At 33.1% G+C, this 18,512-nt stretch overlaps 1 protein-coding gene across 2 annotated transcripts in view; it reads right to left on the bottom strand.

Moving 5' to 3' along the window:
• The window catches only part of KHDRBS2 (KH RNA binding domain containing, signal transduction associated 2), an 847,635-nt gene that overhangs the window by 43,198 nt on the left and 785,925 nt on the right, over window positions 1-18,512 (bottom strand). For both annotated transcript variants that reach the window (XR_004233669.1, XM_031964686.1), the window contains exon 7: window positions 5,630-5,712. Coding sequence is in view for 1 of the 2 variants with exons in the window: in XM_031964686.1 (XP_031820546.1) it covers window positions 5,630-5,712 (83 nt within the window). In the remaining variant the exon portion in view is untranslated. The remainder of the gene's footprint in view (window positions 1-5,629; window positions 5,713-18,512) is intronic.

The raw sequence follows: 18,512 nt of genomic DNA, 5'->3' as shown, positions 1-18,512 counted from the left end.
GCTTTATTGAAGACATGTTCTTGTGTCAGAACAAAATGGAAGCCTAGTTTTAGTCAATGGTCTTAAGAAACTGAGCTTCTAAGAAAAATATAATCCTAACCTGCAAAAGAAAGCTTTTATAATAAACTTTCTTTTCTTGTCTTACTCCAGACTGTATATGACGCAGGAACTTATTAAAAAAAACGATGAATATCAGTATCTTGCATTCATTGTCAATTTTAGGTTTCATTAAAATGTCATTCATTTGAGCTGCCTCTTGAGAAAGCTTTTAATGGAGGCTCTTTTTTCATCTATTTGAAAATTTTTAGAGATAATGATATCTTATAGGGCAACTGGGAATTAATTAAAGCTGTTATACTTTCTGAACTTCAGGTGAACTTTTTGTAGAGATGTTATCTCATGAACTTCCTTTAGAATCATTATTTGGGGATGATCTAATTATTCAATTTAGGCACCTGCCAAATCTTACTTTATAAACTCTACAAATATATGTTCACCTGATTAGAGAATTGGATTGGGAAGTAACATTCTGTAAAGATAAAATTGTCATGTTTCTTTTTATTCTACTAAATTATAAATATATGATTAGTTAAAGATATATTATGGACAGTTTGTACCTGTGACTTTAGATGTAGCATACGCCAGAAATCTCAAGAGAAAAATCCACATATTCTAACAAAAGTTGGAGGAAAAAAATAAACCTTTGCTCATGCTGATGTTGAGGTATTTCAGTCATATCTGACCATTAATTACATTATTACCCCACTTATGTTTTTATTGTTATTGTTTCATTTTATTTTTGACAAAGACATTAGAGAGTTTTCAATTTCTTTCTATAGATCATATTATAGATGAGGAAATTGAAGCATACAAGCTAAGTGACTTTCTAGTCATACAACTAGTCAATATCTGAGGCTACATTTGAACTCTTGAAAAGAGTCTTCCTCACTACAGGCTTGACACTCTATTCACTGTGCCATCTAGCTCATACTATGGGTACTTTTTCCTTTGTCTCTTATTCTCTTTCAAATTCTTTCTTTAGGGTCCAAATCAGCTCCCACTGCATGGATAAAAAGATTCATCCTTGCCTACTTATTTACCATGGAGGTTATATTCCCTTGCATTGTACAAATGTTTGTACAAATACTATTTCTTTGAAAGTTTCTCCACTCTATATATTATAGTAATTTAATGGTTCTTATTTTATTTATTTATTTATTTTTTGGTGTCTTTGGCCATCTGGTGCTATTTTAAGGAAGTAAAGGGATTTTTCAAGGTTAGATGGGTGATAAGTAGCAAACTAAATGGAATTTGAATACTATTTTTATGACTCCATATTCAGGACTATTTTTACTCTACTGAAGATTTCTAAGAATTTAGTTTTATTGAAGTCAGACCCTTCAGTCAGATGTAAAATTTAATCAATGAGTTAATAAAATGAGTACTCAAGAAAATTACAATTTTGATTCCTCAGAAAAATATTTAAATGCTTAAAGTAAACTTTTGTAGAATTGCAAATAAAACCAACTAAAATACACTTATCTCTCTCTCTCTATTTTTGAAGTTCAGGGACCTAACTTTTTGAAGTTAGACCAAGACCCTTCTTGGGTCTAACTCAATATTGAGAAGAAAATAAGGATATTTTTTAAAAAAAGGAATACCTTTCCACTTTTGAGGCTATTAAATTCACTAAATCTGCTTTTGAAATTAGGGTAAGACTTATTTGTAATACTGAAGCTGTGGTTTTAGCACTTTATATAACAACTTCCAGCAATGCCCTATGGAAGAAAAAAACAACAACTGGGTATTAAGTACTATATCAAACAAGTTATACTATTAATTGTTGTAGTTTTACTTTTTGTATTTTTGTATATTCTACCTCTCATGGATTTTACAAATAATAGTTGCAGATCCTATTAACTTTTGTAATCAAAAACTGTTGTGCCACAGTTCCCTTTTAATGTCTTGACCTAGTTTCCCCATTCATCTGTTTAGTTGCTCTGCCTCAGGTTATAACCTTTCCCTCTTAATGTTTGATGAGATAAAGGTTTTATATATTTAGGCTATAATCATTCCTTCTTAATGGTTGAAAGGATAAAGGTCTATCCATTTTAGACATCATTAGAATATCAGTAACCTCTCCAGTATCTCCATTGTGTCATCCTAGGTGGCTTCCCCCCATCAGGTTATCCCCATCCAGGTACCTCCCCCACCTCCCCCATTATGTCATTGTTCTTGTTATCCTATAAAAGAATTTTGTATCCCACTGTGCAGGCTTGAATTCTTTGAGACTATAGTCTCATTCAGCCCTGGGACTAAACATGGATCATTTGGTACCAGAAAATCTCTCCATTTATTAAACTATTAAATTGTTCTCTAATCTCTGTCTTGCTCAGTTTCTCCGGCCTTACAAAACTAACCCATGTTTGCTTGACTTTTCTCCTGACCTTGAATGTCTTTCCACAGATAAATATTTGGATGAAAATGCTAATATTTCCCAAAGCAGTATATCTATACCAATTTTTAAGCATGAGGGCCAAATCATTTTTGTTTTCTATTTCTTTGGAATCATGAAATTTCTTGACACTTAGTAAAGTACCAATGTTCTGCCACAGTTCTCTTTTAATGTCCTGACCCAGTTTCCCTAATTGTCCTATGTAGTTACTCTGCCTCAGGTTATAACCATTCCCTCTTAATGTTTGATAGGATAAAGGTCTTATAATCTTAGACCTTAGGCTATACTTATTCCCTCTTAATGTTTAATGGGATAAAGGTCTTTATCCATTTTAGATGTTATTAGAATATCAGGAGCCTCTCCAGTACCTCCCATTATGTCATCCTAGGTGCCTCCCCCTATTAGGTCATCCCCATCCAGGTACCTCCCCCATTATGTCATTGTTCTTGCTGCCTTATAAAAGAATCTTGTATCCCATAGTCCAGGTTAGATTCTTTGAGACAATAGTCTCATTCAGCCCTGGGACCAAACATGGATCCATTTGATCCCAGTAAATCTCTCCATTTAATAAATTATTAAATACTCTCTAATCTCTATCTCGCTCAGTTTCTCCAGTATTACACCCACTGAATGAATGAATGATCAAGGATGAAAAGTAGACTAGAGATGATCCCTTGCAATTTAAATTGTCATTATGAAATTAAAAAAAAATCATTTTCATATCCTTATATAAAGAATTCACTTATTTTTGGCATAGATTCTGTTTATTCTCTAACTCTAAAGCTAATTAATAATTGGCAAGAATGAGTTTCCAAGGTCCCTTATTTTTCCTCATTCCTTTCTTTTCAGGCTACCTTTGCCTTTTTCACTGTGCATTGCTCATTAAGCTTCTCACCTGACAGATTGGGGAAAGAGAAAACTCAATTTCATTATCCTTTGAATCTCATTCCAGAATTACAGTAGTATTCTAAATGGTTTGTATGTTCCTTTAGACTGCTTAAATACTTTCCTTATTTCTAGTGCATTTTCATTATTTTAACATGATATTTAAAGTTCTGTATATAAAAGCATATGTACATAAAAACATGTATATTTGTGTGTGTGTGTGTGTGTATGTTTTTGGTAAACCTTTCACATTTCAGGTATTAGGGACATGGCTCCCCTGTGATCTGAAAAATCCACATAATAAGAATAATCTGAATTACTATAGTATTAAAAAATAAGATATATTGATATTATACTATGTTATACATATATTTTATGCATTTCTGAGTTTGTAAAATTTTTCTGGTCATCTGTTGGCCCTCACATCTGCAATTCCATAAAATCCCCCTAAAATTCTCATTTAATTTTTTTTTGCCAACCCTTGATACTAGTGAAACCATGATGGAGAAAGCCATCTTGTGGAAGGCGTGACTTTATATTGTTCCTACTGATGTTTGAGATGAACTAGATATTTAAATGGAAAAGGTAGATTGTTATATTACTTATATACATACACTAATCTATTCATTACCTATGATGCAAACTTTTCCAATTAACCTAAATAATAAAGTTGACTGTTTAAATTGTATAATTAGAAACAACAGAATTTTATCCACAACCAAAGGAACATTGAGCACATTTCTTTTGTATGTAAATGTCTTCAATTTGTCCAATTTACCTGAAACTTCAATACTCATTGAACTCCAATTTAAAGGGGCCAGTACACTTTGATCTAAATTATCTTTTACACTCAATATTAGCTTTATTCTTCATTCTTCTCAAATACACCTTTCCATTGCTTTCTTCATGTCTACTTCTGAATATTTTCCTCTGCTAGTCCTCAGGTGTTTCACTAAATAAGACAAAGCATTGTGAATAGAAAGCCAGCCCTGGAGCCAGAAAAATTTGAATTCAAGGCCTGCCTCTGACAACTGCTGATATGGCCTTAGCCAAGTTTTATAGTCTTTCATTGCTGTAGGCAACTGTATAAAGCTATAAATTAAAGAGAAGGTTCTAGATATATGTTAATTGAGGGACTTCACTAATCTAAGAGCTCCCCATCCCAATGAAATCACAGGTCCAGTCCCTATCCTCTCCCTCAGTTATGGAAGAATATATTTTTTCTATAAAGGTCATGCTTTTTTTCTCCATGCTTCAGATAACCTTATGATGCATGAGGCTCTATGTGAATCACATTTCTATCTATTTTATCAGATGTGATAAGATGATTCTTATCTTTATGGCTTTAATCCAGCCTAGTCTACTAAAATGCCAATAAAATATGTTTATGAATAATTAATACTATAAACATTGAGTATTCTATTATCTATTTATATTAATTAGCTCTCATTGTTCACTATTTCATGTCTTACTGTGAAGAAACACCCTAAATTTAGTTTTCATTTTTTCTCAAAAAAATATTATTGCCATGTGGAACAATATTTATACTTCCATTACAGTTTTTTTTTGCATGGAAATTTGTTGGTGGTTTTCTGGAAAAATGTAAATGAATCTCCCACCTGCTAAAAAGCAAAACAAATTGCCACAACAACAAAATCATTATTGTAGGATTACATGTTTTGGATGAAATCAAAAGAATGGTATACCCAATAGTTTCAAAGAGTCACATAAGGGAAGAAAAAACAGATTTTATTCTCTAAGATGTCTCAAGAGCCTCTTTCTTTGGCAGCAATGGAGTGTATATATTTGTTGCCATCTTACTTTTAAGGAACAGAAGAAAAACAAAAAAACTAACAGGGTAGGAAAAATATAATCAATACTCTATTTTCTTGAAAATCTAAATTGTTCATGTCAAATGTAACCCCTTGTCTACCAAAAATAACTAAGGCATTGTTTTAAAGTCAAAATTGTCCATCATGAAAATATAATTTGTTTTCATTTACATATTCTTCTCAAAAGCATTTGCTTTTTTTTTTTTTTTTTTTTAGCACCAGCAGGACAGTAATTTTGTTAAGATGATTTTCATGCTTAAAAAAGTCCTGCTATTTCTTAATTTGACTGCGAAAGATTAGCCACTTTGCCCCCTTATGCAATGAAGTAAAAAGACTACCTGATTCATAATACATTATCAAATAATTCTAGGTCATATATCTGACAGTCAGTTGAAGAAATTTTTTTTAAAATTACATTGAATTTTGAAATCCATTAGTCAGGTAATTCAAATCTTACCTTTGTGTTTGGGTCGCATAACTGCTATCATAAGCGTCATAGCTCTGGTCATCATATTCACCCCCATAACCATCATCATATCCCTAAAGAAAGGGAAAAAAAGAAAGAGTTCATCAAAATCCATTTGCAGGAGTTTCTAATTCAACATTAATGAGGTAATATAAAATGCCACCTGAGGGTAGATATTTTCCTTCTTTCCCAATGATCATAGTACTTATTATATTAGAATACTAAGTGCATGTAACCCAACTGTAGAATTTTATGGATTAAATATTATACATTTGGAAATTATCTATTGATTAATAAAATCTATTATGCCTCACATAATAGAAATACACCTGTGGTTTATCTAGAATTTTGAGCCATTGGGATAGTCTAAAAAACCCCTCTTGTTTGGGGATGTAGTCTACTTTTGCCTCAAGTTACTTTGTGCAAATACTTTTTGTGCCTTGGAGAGAATTTTACTCCTTCTTGGTACCATTGTCTTATCCAGTTTTTAGAAACCTGTATCTTCTATACATGAAACCTCTCTTGCTCCTAAAGTATTGGTAACAACATGTCATAATAGAAGAAGTTCTTCTAGGGATTAGGCTATATGTTCTTTGAATTCTATTCTATCTCTAAATCTTTGATCCTATTATCTTTTCATTCTAAGTATGACTCCACCCATCCTTATGAATTCTGGGGTCTTATTTATCAGTTTGGTAATTATTAGCCTTTACTTTAGGACAGCCCAGATAGGCCACATTAAAAAAGTGAAAGTCAAGGGGAAGAGTAATTCAATTTTCCCTTTTTTTCTTGTGCTTTTTAAATTTTATTATTATTTTATTTTGGTTTTGTTTGCTTTATTTCTCTAGAGGACAGCTAGATGCAATGACTAGAAGATGCAAGAAACAAATTTAAGTTAGAAAGCAGAAAAAAAAAATTTGGATACATTGGAGATTTCCAAAAATAGAATTAATTACCTAAGAAGATAAAATTTCTTCTCTCTAAGGATCTTTAAGCAAAGGCAAGATGACAACTTATCATTAGTATCTTAGTATTTAGTTTTGTTTCCCCAGACATAGGTTGGATAGGTAAATTTCCAAATCTGAAGACCCTGGTCTAAACAGGGTCCCAGAGTGGAAACTGGGATATTCTTCTTTTTCTTGAAGATAATGACACCCAAAGTCAGAATACTGTTTATAATGCTCCCCCCCAATTTATCTTTCAGGTGACAATGATCTTAATGTTTCCTTCCTCCATTATTATTATTTCTTCTTCTCCCCCTCCTCCTCCTCCTCCTCCTCCTCCTCCTCCTCCTTCTCCTCTTTCTTCTTCTCCTTCTTCTTCTTCCTCTCCTCCTCCTTCTCCTCTTCCTCCTCCTCTTCCTCCTCCTCCTCCTCCTCCTCCTCCTCCTCCTCCTCCTCCTTCTTCTTCTTTCTTTTTTCTTTTTTCTTCTTTCTTCTTCTTCTTTTGCTGAGGCAATTGGGGTAAAGTGACTTGCACACAGCTAGGAAGTGTCAAGTGTCTGAGACCAGATTTGAACTCTGGTCTTCCTGACTTCAGGACTGGTGCTCTATCTCCACATTTTTGATTTCTCTCCTTCCCAGGTGTCTAAAGTTAAGTTTCTTTCCCTGTGTAATGTAAAATGTAGCCACATTGGTCGTTCTGCTTCTAGAAATCTCTAAGACTTCCCAAAGTAGCTGGAGCAGTCTGAAATACCTGTGCCAACTTAATGGCAATTTTGGGAATGTAAGTAAGGTATGTTTTCTTTTGCTGAAGCAGGTGACTTTGCACAGTCCTTTCTCACATAAATCCAATTCACTAGCATGTCATGGCATCATTTCCCTGATGTCATGGTTATCTTCAAATATGAAGGACAAACTGATAATAACAACAATAAACTACAAGTCAATAAGATTAGTAAATAGTTGCTATTTAATTCTTCATCATGCCATGGACCATAGAAAATCAGGTCCTTCTATCTCCTACTATGTCTCCAACTCTGTCCAAAATCATGTTCATTGTTTCCATGACACTATCCATTCATCTTATCTTCTGCCATTCCCTTCTTTTTTTTTGGTCCTCAATCTTTTTCAACATCAGAGTTTTCCAATGAATATTTTCCAATGAGTATTTTTAGTATGTTGCCAAAGTATTTAAGTTTTGATTTAAGTATATGTCATTTCAATGAACAGTCTGAATTTAGCAAATGGAGGTAACAATAATGATCTCACAATTCCATTAAGAATATTGTGATTAAATATGAAACCATAATGATCAATTACTTTTAACATGTGTTCAAGACTTAGGAAAGAGACAGAGAAAGTCATTTCTGTAAATAATCATGGAAATAAATGAACAGTTTTTACTTTTTATTTGTTTGTTTTTAGGATTTTGGTTCTCGAAGCATGCACTGAAGCCCTAGTATATTATATTTTTTGCTGGGTTTGATGAAAATTTTCTCTCTATATATCTATTTCAAACATAATAAATTATACGATACCTACATTAATCTCATTAAATTTGGTTCCTAATGATATTATAACTGCCGCTATGAAACATCAGAATTCCTTTCCCTTCCCTCCCCCCCCCAAAAAAAAGTCTTTCTCAAATACAAGAGACTCATAGGTTCATAGAATTTGATCTGAAAAGGACCTTAGATCCTACATCCAACTCTCTCATGTAACATTTGAGGAAAATGAGAAACAAAGACTTGCCCAGAATCACAGAGACACTGGGGCGATACAGAGGTGGGAGGTTTGATTTAACTTCAAATCTTTCTGAGTCCAGTTCAGATTCTCTATCCACTATATATGTCTTTTTGATGCCTCTGAAAAATTTTATCAATTTCAAATTGTACTCTTTAATCCTTGTGTCTCCCCCAGCATTATTCCTTCAAACACTCTGAGATTTCTACATTCCTTAGCTCCCATCCTCAATTGCAGTTTATTGTCTTACATTTTTCTGGCTGAAAGATCATATATAAGCCTAAAATTTGCAACCTGGATAAATAAAGAAAAAAACAAAGTAAAATTGTCAGAGAGGGAAGAAGAGGTGAGAAATATTAAAGTCTAGGTTATGAGTCTAGAGTCACAATTGCCTGAGAACCTTTCTTTGTCTCCAGATCAAACAATTCATCCTACTGAGGTTCTTCACAGCAAGAAATAAGCAAAAAGAGTTTGCTAACTATTTATTCTAAGCCTTTAATGATAATTATTTATGAAAAGATCATATTAGGCCTGAGAGGCCAAGCTGTCCAACACTTTCATCTTACAGAGGAGAAAATTATAGCCCAGGGAAATGAATTATTCTCTCCAAGGTTATCCAAGTAATAAGTGGTTTTGTCACATGTGAAATCTTAATTCTCTTATTCTAGATTCAGTATACTTTCTACTGCTTCCCAAAAGATCAGAATTTAAACTGAATTAAAAACAATTCAATTGTTATAATGTAAAATTTTTTTTTTTTTGGTGGAAGGAGAGGGGAGGCTCATCTAGGATAGAGCACTGGTTTTCGAATCAGGTAGTTTCTACTCTTCCGGAGTTTAAATCTGGTCTTAGTCTCTTGCTAGCTATATGATCCTGGGCAAGTCACATAACCTTTTTTGCTTCTGTTTCTTCATCTTTAAAGTGAGCTGAAGAAGGAAATGGGAAACAATTCTAGTATCTTTGTCAAGAAAATTCCAAAACAGGGTCACAAAGAGTCAGGCATAGCTCAACAACAAAGCAATTAAAAAAAAAAAAAAAAAAACTACTGAGCACAGACTAACACTATGAAGAAAACGCTTTCAATTTAGGAAGTCTTGCTCTAGGACTTCTAAGGTCTGATCAATGAATGCCTCATACCCACCATGTGGCTGTCTTCAATTTATGCTCTTATCATCTCACCAATTATCTTCCAAATATTTGCATTCCTTTTGTTTTCCCCCAATATCTTTTTTTCACTATCTTGAACCATAATCAAATCAATAACTGTCATTGCAAATGGAAAGCTTTTGTCAACTTATTCCTGTGTGGTACATTCCGCATCATTTTCCAAACTAAAAATTCTCTATCCTGGCCCTTGATGATTTGCATGATAATCTGTATAATCTATCCTATTTTGATGTAACCTCATTCCCTTTTGTTTTTGTATGCATTTTAGTGAACACGGTGATTGGTCTGTATTAAGTATTTAATAAATATTTTTATATTCATTCAAAGTCTAATATAGCTTTTCTTTTCAGAATGTGGAAGTTGACAATATATGAGTCACTTCAAGGCCTTAACCTTACCTTTAACTATGGCCTCTGCCTTTTTAATTATGTCCCACAAGTCAGAAAACAGAGTTGGCAAGAGTTTACAGGTGGATCAGAAATGAGCCCTCACTGTGGCTGGAAAAAATAAATGATCTATAATGCTTGACCTGAAGATGGTAAAGTGGAAGAGCCATCTTTGTATGCAAGAGACAACATAGTTATCATACTATTCAAGTATGTGGAAGTTTATGACATTTTGCTTCCTCATCTGTACTTTATTAGCAACTATTAAAAACCAACAGAGCAGAACCCTTGGTGGCAACCCAGAATTTCATGAAGCATCAAAAGCAATAGTGCTATAATGGATGTGTCTATTGTGGAAGACAAAATGGGAGGATAAGCTAGGAATGACCTTTTCCTGTTTTATTCGACTTGTGAATCAGTCATCAATTCTCATAGGAAAAGCATGAGACAGAACTAAAAAGTGACTTTTTAAAAAATCTTAAATGACCAATGTAAATAATATAAAACATGTTATAAGCCAGTTATTATCAGAAAATAGACTACAAATAGTTGGATAAGAAGGAAGAAACCTGCACCTCTATCTATGCAAAGAAGGAAAATCTCTTGCTGGCATTGTGAGGAGCTTCCTGTCTTAAGAGGATCCTCGCACATTAGTTATGCTTAAGGAAAAATGGAAGAGATAAGCATGAGACCTTCCTAGCACAGCTGCATGTGTAGGCACAGTTGAAGCAGTTGCTCCACTTTTGGTTGACAGTATTGATGTGTATTAAACAAAAAACAATTTAAAGACAGGCAACATCGGTATTTATGAGTCTGCAAATAAGCCTAGTCAGAGTGTGCTGATGGAGCCTTCTGGCAATGAACAGTTATATGATGACCCAGATCCTGGAGGCAAACCCCAAGATCCAGAGGCCAGAAAGCCTCCCGAAGCAGAGCAGAAATTGTCTAAAATGACCCACAATGCTTTGGTGAACATTAATGTGATTGGCCAAGGCTTAAAGCACCTCTTCCAGCACCAGCATAAAATAACATAAAATTTATTTCCCCTAAAACATTCCATACTGCTTTTTTCCTTTAGTGAAATTTTGTCTTATGACTACAGATGATTCCAGTCTATTAGCACACTTATAGTAATTACTTCTTTTATATTATATTTGATGAGCAAACCAGTCTGCCAAAGTTCCTAATATAGGTATATATGTATTAATATATATATATATATATATATATACATACATATTTATAATGTAGCACAGTATGAGTATATACATATATATATGAGATTATTATGTATTTATGTCTATATATGTCTTATATAGTAAATATGTTTATATATGTGAGCTTATATGTACACATACACATGCTCTTACTGTGAAGTTTGGCTAATCACATAGCTTCTCAAAAATTCTGAATAATTATTCTCTCTATTATCTCTACTATGCCAGTGAGATCTGTTTTATGCAAAAATAAATTCTATTACACCATGCTCTAGTGCCTAGACAATAGACTAATACTTATCTTTCTCAATCTAGCTGGTTCATAAATAACAAAAAATAAATGCTTTTTAAAAGAAAAAGAACATTAACATTGCTAAAACTGGTAAGCACTAGTGTTTCATTTATGATATCAAAAGGAACTCTATATATTTACTCTTAAAAAAAAGTATTTTTAGCTATTTTAAACTATGGGGATGCAAAAATATTGTCAACTCAATATTGATCCAGTATTATAGGTGCATATGTGTATATGTACATATACATATACACATATGCATCTATATATATGTGTGTGTGCGTTTGTGTGTATACATAGAGATAGATACATGCATATATACATTTGTACATAAGTTTGCATATTTGTATATTTAAAGTTAATACTACATTCAGAGACTATTGCACCATTTTTATCCTTTTTTGACTTTCATGAGTTCCAATTTCAATTTGAATCTATCTCTATATAAAATTAAGAAATGATTTTTTAAAATAAAAAATTCCAGATTAGAAAAATCATGCATTTATATAAAAGCAGAATAACAAAACAGCAACTCTCCCTCATTAATGTAAAGTTTACTTACACATTTAAAGATCATTACAAAGTTTCTTCCTGGCTTCTCTTCCTTAGGACAAATAACCATGGTTCCTTTGAGTCTTTTCTTTACCCAGAGGATTTGTATCTTAGATTTATACAGTTTTCAGTTTTTCTCTGGATTCTAAGTTTCCCATTATCTTATTGAAGAGGTAGGAACCGTAGTCATCTTAAGAATTCTAGAATAGCATGATAATTATCTTGTGATTTCTTGATCCATTGGATATAAAAGTATATGACTCAATGTTTAACCTTCTCTTATTCTGTTATTAGCAGTTTTAGATAAGTGATAAGCCTGGAAATCATATTTTAAAGCATTGAGAAGTGAGAGGAGAAAAAAAAAATTAGACTACAAATAGGGTCAGCTTTTTCTAATAATCTAGCTGAAAAAAGATCAGGAGAGATATAGGAAAATAGATTGAGAAAATAGAGTCTAGTGAAGGTTTTTTTTTTTTTAATGGATCAGGGTATGGTTGTCTTTGAAGGTAGTGGGAAAGGAACTATTAGAAAGGGAGGAATTAAAGACAGAGGTTGCTAAGTAGCACAAGGAATAGATTGCCAGGTCTGGACAGAGGATGCTCTGAGTTCAAATGCAACTTTAGACACTCCCTAGTTGTGTGATCCTAGACAAGTCATTTAACCATGTTTACTTCTTTTTCCTTATCTGGGGTTGTGAAAAAATGAGCTGGAGAAAAAAATGGAAAACCATAGCACAATCTCTTCCCAGAAATCCCTAAATGGAGTTGTGTAGAGTTAGACTAAAATGACTGAACAAAGATGGGAATGATTGAAAGAGAAATCTGAAGGATAAGATGGGGAGAGAATAGGATCAAAGGTACCTACAGAGAGTTGATCTTGACAAGAAGGAACACTTCATTGTAAGAGACTAGGGGAAAGGAAAATAGGGTGGTTAGTGATGAGAGATTTTCAGATGCAGAGAAGAGGAAAAGACAGAATGTCTATCTAACACAGTATTTGGCACATAGTAGACACTTTGAAAATTTAAAACTAAATTAAATTGAACTATAACTCCAAGTGGCTCATTTATCTCATGGCTATTTAGGAGTTTTTGAGACTATAAGGACTTATGATTCACAATAAAATTCAATCAATAAATATTTATTAAGCAGACATAGTCTATTTGAGGGAGGAAGGGAAGAGTGGAAAGAACAAGAATATATATTTATATAGCACCTACTGTATGTCAGGTGCTGTGTTAAGTGCTTTTACAAATAAATTGAATATTGCATCTGCTCTAATGAATTTTGGTCTTCCTGCCTATAGGTCCAGCACTTTATTCCCTACTTTACAACTTGCTTCTGGTACAGGGAGAAACAAGATTCAGTCTCAGTAAAGTAAGAAATAAGGAGGGGCAGCTAGATGTACCATGTGTACAATATCAGTCCTAAAATCAGGAGGACAAGAGTTCAAATTCAGTCTCAGACACTTAACACTTACTAGCTGTGTTATCATAGACAAGTCATTTAACCACAATTGCCTTGTAAAAAAAAAAAACAAACATTTTTTTAAATTACTCCTCATTTGAGAGGTTGGTAGAAAGGGTATTGTGGGGGATTCTAGAAACAACCTATGTGTGAGATTCAATAGAGAATCAAATGCAGCATCTAGGCAAACCCCAAAATTTGTATCCTATAAGGTACATTCATACTCTTACTGATGAAAAAAAATTAAAATACACGCAGACACTGACTCCCCCCACAAACATAAATGTATATGTATACATACATATACAAAACTACATATATACATACACATATATCTATATTCCCAGTTCATGTTACTCATCAATTTCATCATTCTGATTGGCTCAGTTTTGGATACCCTCTCCCTTTTAATTGGAGAGATGTTGGATACAGCACTAAGCTCTTTTCTAAAGCTTTCCTTTAAAAGAGGGCTGGGCAGTGCTCCTACTGGGCTTATACCCCAAAGAGATACTAAAGAAGGGAAAGGGATCTGTATGTGCCAAAAAGTTTGTGGGCAGCCCTGTTTGTAGTGGCTAGAAACTGGAAAATGAATGGATGCCCATCAGTTGGAGAATGGTTGAGTAAATTGTGGTATATGAATGTTATGGAATATTATTGTTCTGTAAGAAATGACCAGCAGGATGAATACAGAGAGCCTTGGAGAGACTTACATGAACTGATGCTGAGTGAAATGAGCAGAACCAGCAGATCATTATATACTTCAGCAACAATACTGTATGAAGATGTATTCTGATGGAAGTGGATTTCTTTGACAAAGAGAACTAACTCAGTTGATCAATGATGGACAGAAGCAGCTACACTGGGAAATGAATGTAAACTGTTTGCATTTTTGTTTTTCTTCCTGGGTTATTTTTACTTTCTGAATCCAATTCTCCCTGTGCAACAAGAGAACTGTTTGGTTCTGCACACATATATTGTATCTAGGATATACTGCGAGGAGGGGGTGGAGGAAGAGAGGGGAAAAATCGGAACAGAAGTGAGTGCAAGGGATAATGTTGTAAAAAATTACCCTGGCATGGGTTCTGTCAATAAAATGTTATTATAATTAAAAAAAAAAAGAGGGCTGGGATAGGAACTTTACAGCTAACTCTACTTTCTATCAACAACTCTGGTTTGGACTCTACTAAAAATATTCTGAATTTGGGTATCTCTGGTATACTAGGCTCATTCATGATTTTCAGCTTCTTTTGCTTGTTTTGTCATGAGATTGTGAACTTTTTTGAGAGCAAGAACTATTTTTTTTTTCCTTTTTCTTATTTTTTCTCCAGTGCTTGGTACAGTGCCTGGTACATAGTACTTGTTTAATAAATAATTATTGCATTTTATTATAAATTATAAGTCCTTATGGCCTAAGAAGTTCCTAAATAGCCACGAGATAAATAAATCACTTGGAATTGAAGTTCAACTTAATTTAATTTAAAAATTTTAAAGTACCTATTATGTGCCAGATACTGTTAGACACAGGGATTACAAGTGGAAAAAAAAAGTAGTCCCTGTACTCAATAGGCTAAAGCTCTAGGGCAAGGATTTTATTTAACATTGCTGTGTACTTCATTCTAACACATAGTTTTGACAGGTCTCCATGACAAATTAACAATAGAAAAATGTTCTTATTTTGTATTTTATCTTTACATAGTTGGTCAGCTCTATTTATAAGAAAAAATATATGAAACAAATTCTGTGTATTTTGTAATAGGAAAAGAATGGAAACATGCAATCAGAATTAAGAATGAGCAAAGCTATTTTCAGATAGAATCAGAGGCAATTTAGATACTTGGATAAAGACAATAACTCCTCCTCCTACCCATTCCCCACTCCCCCCAAAAAATCAAATGTGATTTGCATACATTGACCTTTAACAATATTGAAGAAAATTAACTGATCAGATTGAAACCTGAGATTTTATTTGCTTTATGAAGTGTGGCTAATGTTTAAGCATATGCTTGCCTTATTTTCAGTTAATTATTTCAGCAGCAAAATGAATAAGAATGCTAGTTTTACGTAAAATTTCTTTGTTTCTGAGGCTAACCTTTTTCTTTCAAAACAATTATTGTTAAATCAGTGGGTTTTTTTTCCTTTTTTAAAAAATCTATCTCACAACTTCCTTTATATACTGAATTTGTGGGAGAGTCAGTTTTTCATTTAGCCTCTTTGATCATCTCAGGAATTAAACTATTTGTTAAAAGTCAAAGTGGACCAAAAATTCTTATCATAATTATGTCTGTCAACACTGTAATTGTAACCATAGATAGAATTATGTGACAAAATAATGTAAAATCATAGCTCCAAAGGAAAAAAAAGTCTATTATTCAAATAATATATAATACATAGGACAAACTTTTAGTGCCTCCAATTTAAATGAATATTGAAACCTGTGCTTATTTGTTTCTTCTTTTGTTGCCATTTTGTTTGTTGCCATTGAAATTTATAAAACTTGACTGTAATGACCACAGGAATGATCATACTCTTGACCTCTTCATCACTCATAACTATGCTTTTCATGATCTTAGAATTTATCTCACTGATAAAAATCTTTTATTTTTTTTGTCTTCTAAACCTATTCAGATACACAGTAGTTTGGGACCCTGAGAAAATCACAAGTCCTTATGGCTCTCAGACAGATTCCTAAGACTATAAATTGCAGAACAATTCCTAATCTTAATTAGTTAAAAAAAAAAAAAAATTCATCACCATAAGTTTGCTAGATGAAATTACAAATCTGGAACAAGTGCACACACAAACATACACACACACACACACACACACACACACACACCAATAACACTGCAAAACCTTGTGCATTTATTTCATGAGCTTAATTAATATTTGTTTAATGGAATTGGATTCTGAACTTCCTAAGCCCACCACAGACTGGAATAAGTTATTGGTTCCATGTATGCCCTATTGGAAACCTCTTTCATATGATGGCTTTAGAAATTTGTTTTAATAGTTATGAAATTTTAAAATGCTTTATTTAGACTATTTAATAATTTAGATGATCACAGAGACATCTATTAAGTGACTGAAGTGAGATTTGAACCCATCTTCCTTACTAAAACTCTAGTATATGGTATTGCCATACAATACACAAAAGATATTTAAAAGACAAAAATTCTATTGCCTATGGATTGTTTCAACAAGTTTAAACTGACTTGCCAGAACCAATTGTTAAATTCTCAACGGGTGCATAAATACTTCAGAACCTGGGATATGTTACACAACAGGAATTGATTTCTTATGTTCTCTAAAGGAAATGATGGACAAAATGTTAATAATAGAGCTTAAACTTAAAATTTTGTTCTGAATACATTCTTTTCTCACACAGCCAATTATTAAATATTTACCATTGCACTAGTTTTTCCCCTACTGTTATTTGCTTTCATTTCCAATTTTTCATTACCCTATAAAATTTTCTTAACAAAGCTATTAGAATGGTTTGCCTTTTCCTTCTCCAATTCATAGTAGAGATGAAGTAGCCAAGGCAGGGTTAAATGACTTACCCAGGATTATATAGCTACTAAGTGTCTGAGGTCAGATTTGAACTTAAAAAAGATGAATCTTCTTGACTCCAAGTTCCATGATCTGTTGGGTCCAATGTTCCTACACTGACTAAAAACTAGGTACTTAGGCAGAAAAAAAATGTAAACTCTTTGAGAGTTGGGAATATATATTTTAATTTTGTTATATTCTATGTCTAACAAACATATGTCTAATATCTTCTATATGGTTTGTACATAGTAGGAATTTTGTAAATATGTGTTGATTTGAATGAATTGATAAGGGTGAAACTTACTTAGTGAAGGAAAGTTAATGTTAGTGTCTACTTCAAATATAATTCAGCCCAAATATTTATAGAGTAACCATAATGGGTATGTGTTATACCCAGAACGACTGTGGAGTTGAATAATCTTGCCCTCACTTTTCTGATTATTTCCTCTTCAGCTTGCTTTTTGGAAAGTGACCAAAATTAATGCATATAAATTTCTTAGGTATTCTCATTCACTCTTACCCATCTTCCTAAACTTATATTACTTGTATTGGAGGATGAAGAAAATATAACTTCACAGGTTAATTCATAACCTTCAACCCAGAATTACTGTGAGAATCAAATGAGATATTTGCAAGGTGCTTTGCAAAACTTAAAGGTCTACATAATTCCTTCCTATTACTGCTATCATTAGACTGGGTTTTAAGAAAGGTTAGTAAGAAAAGTCAGACTAATCAGGAATCTCCTTTCTTTATTTAATATTCTGTATCTGTCTCACCAGGTAACAATGGGTGTCATTAATTTTGGTTCTGGACAACAGAGGATTGTCTTTCCAGTTCTTTGTTTTACCTTGGGTTACAAATACAACTTTTTTCACTGTTTACCTAAGGGGTGTGCCAGCCAATAATCCTTACTAATAGCAGCTATAAACAATGTCAACTGGGACAGACCATCTCCTAAAAGATAATCATGTTTTAAAATGGACTCACCAAGGGATGTAGAAGACTTATCTTTTCCATCACTGTATCTGAAATTGCCTGTCTTTTAGTGGAACGCATTTTTCAGACTTTCCTTAGAAATTTTTACTTATCCCCAAGCCCATTTAAACCTCTCTCTCTGGCAATCAAAATCATTTTATGAGATTTGGGTCTTCAAATAGTTTAATTCTTAGCCATGCAGAGTAAATTGACAGCTATTAAACACATGGGGGAAAAACTGATAAGAAACTTAAAACATAAATTCCTACATAAATAAAGAAATAAAAACATTGCCTGTATTTCCTAGACAAGGGAACAGAGAAGGGGAAGGGTTATGTACAGCACATGTTTTCTACGAAATTTTGATTCTATTATCTAATCTTTTAAGCTACATACTTTACTACACACCCACACACACACACACACCCACACACACACACATACACACACACACATACACACACACACAAATACAAACACATGAATGGAATAAACTGAGTGAAGACAACCCATAAGAATGTGGCTCAACCTAGTTCTAATTGTGAATTGAGACTTTGAAATTACAAGCTGTTATTAACTAAAA

Source organism: Sarcophilus harrisii, chromosome 4 (assembly GCF_902635505.1).
Source record: "Sarcophilus harrisii chromosome 4, mSarHar1.11, whole genome shotgun sequence".
Taxonomy (NCBI): Eukaryota; Metazoa; Chordata; class Mammalia; order Dasyuromorphia; family Dasyuridae; genus Sarcophilus; species Sarcophilus harrisii.
The sequence above is the reverse complement of the archived record's forward strand: the minus strand, read 5'-3'. Positions and strand labels throughout refer to the sequence as shown.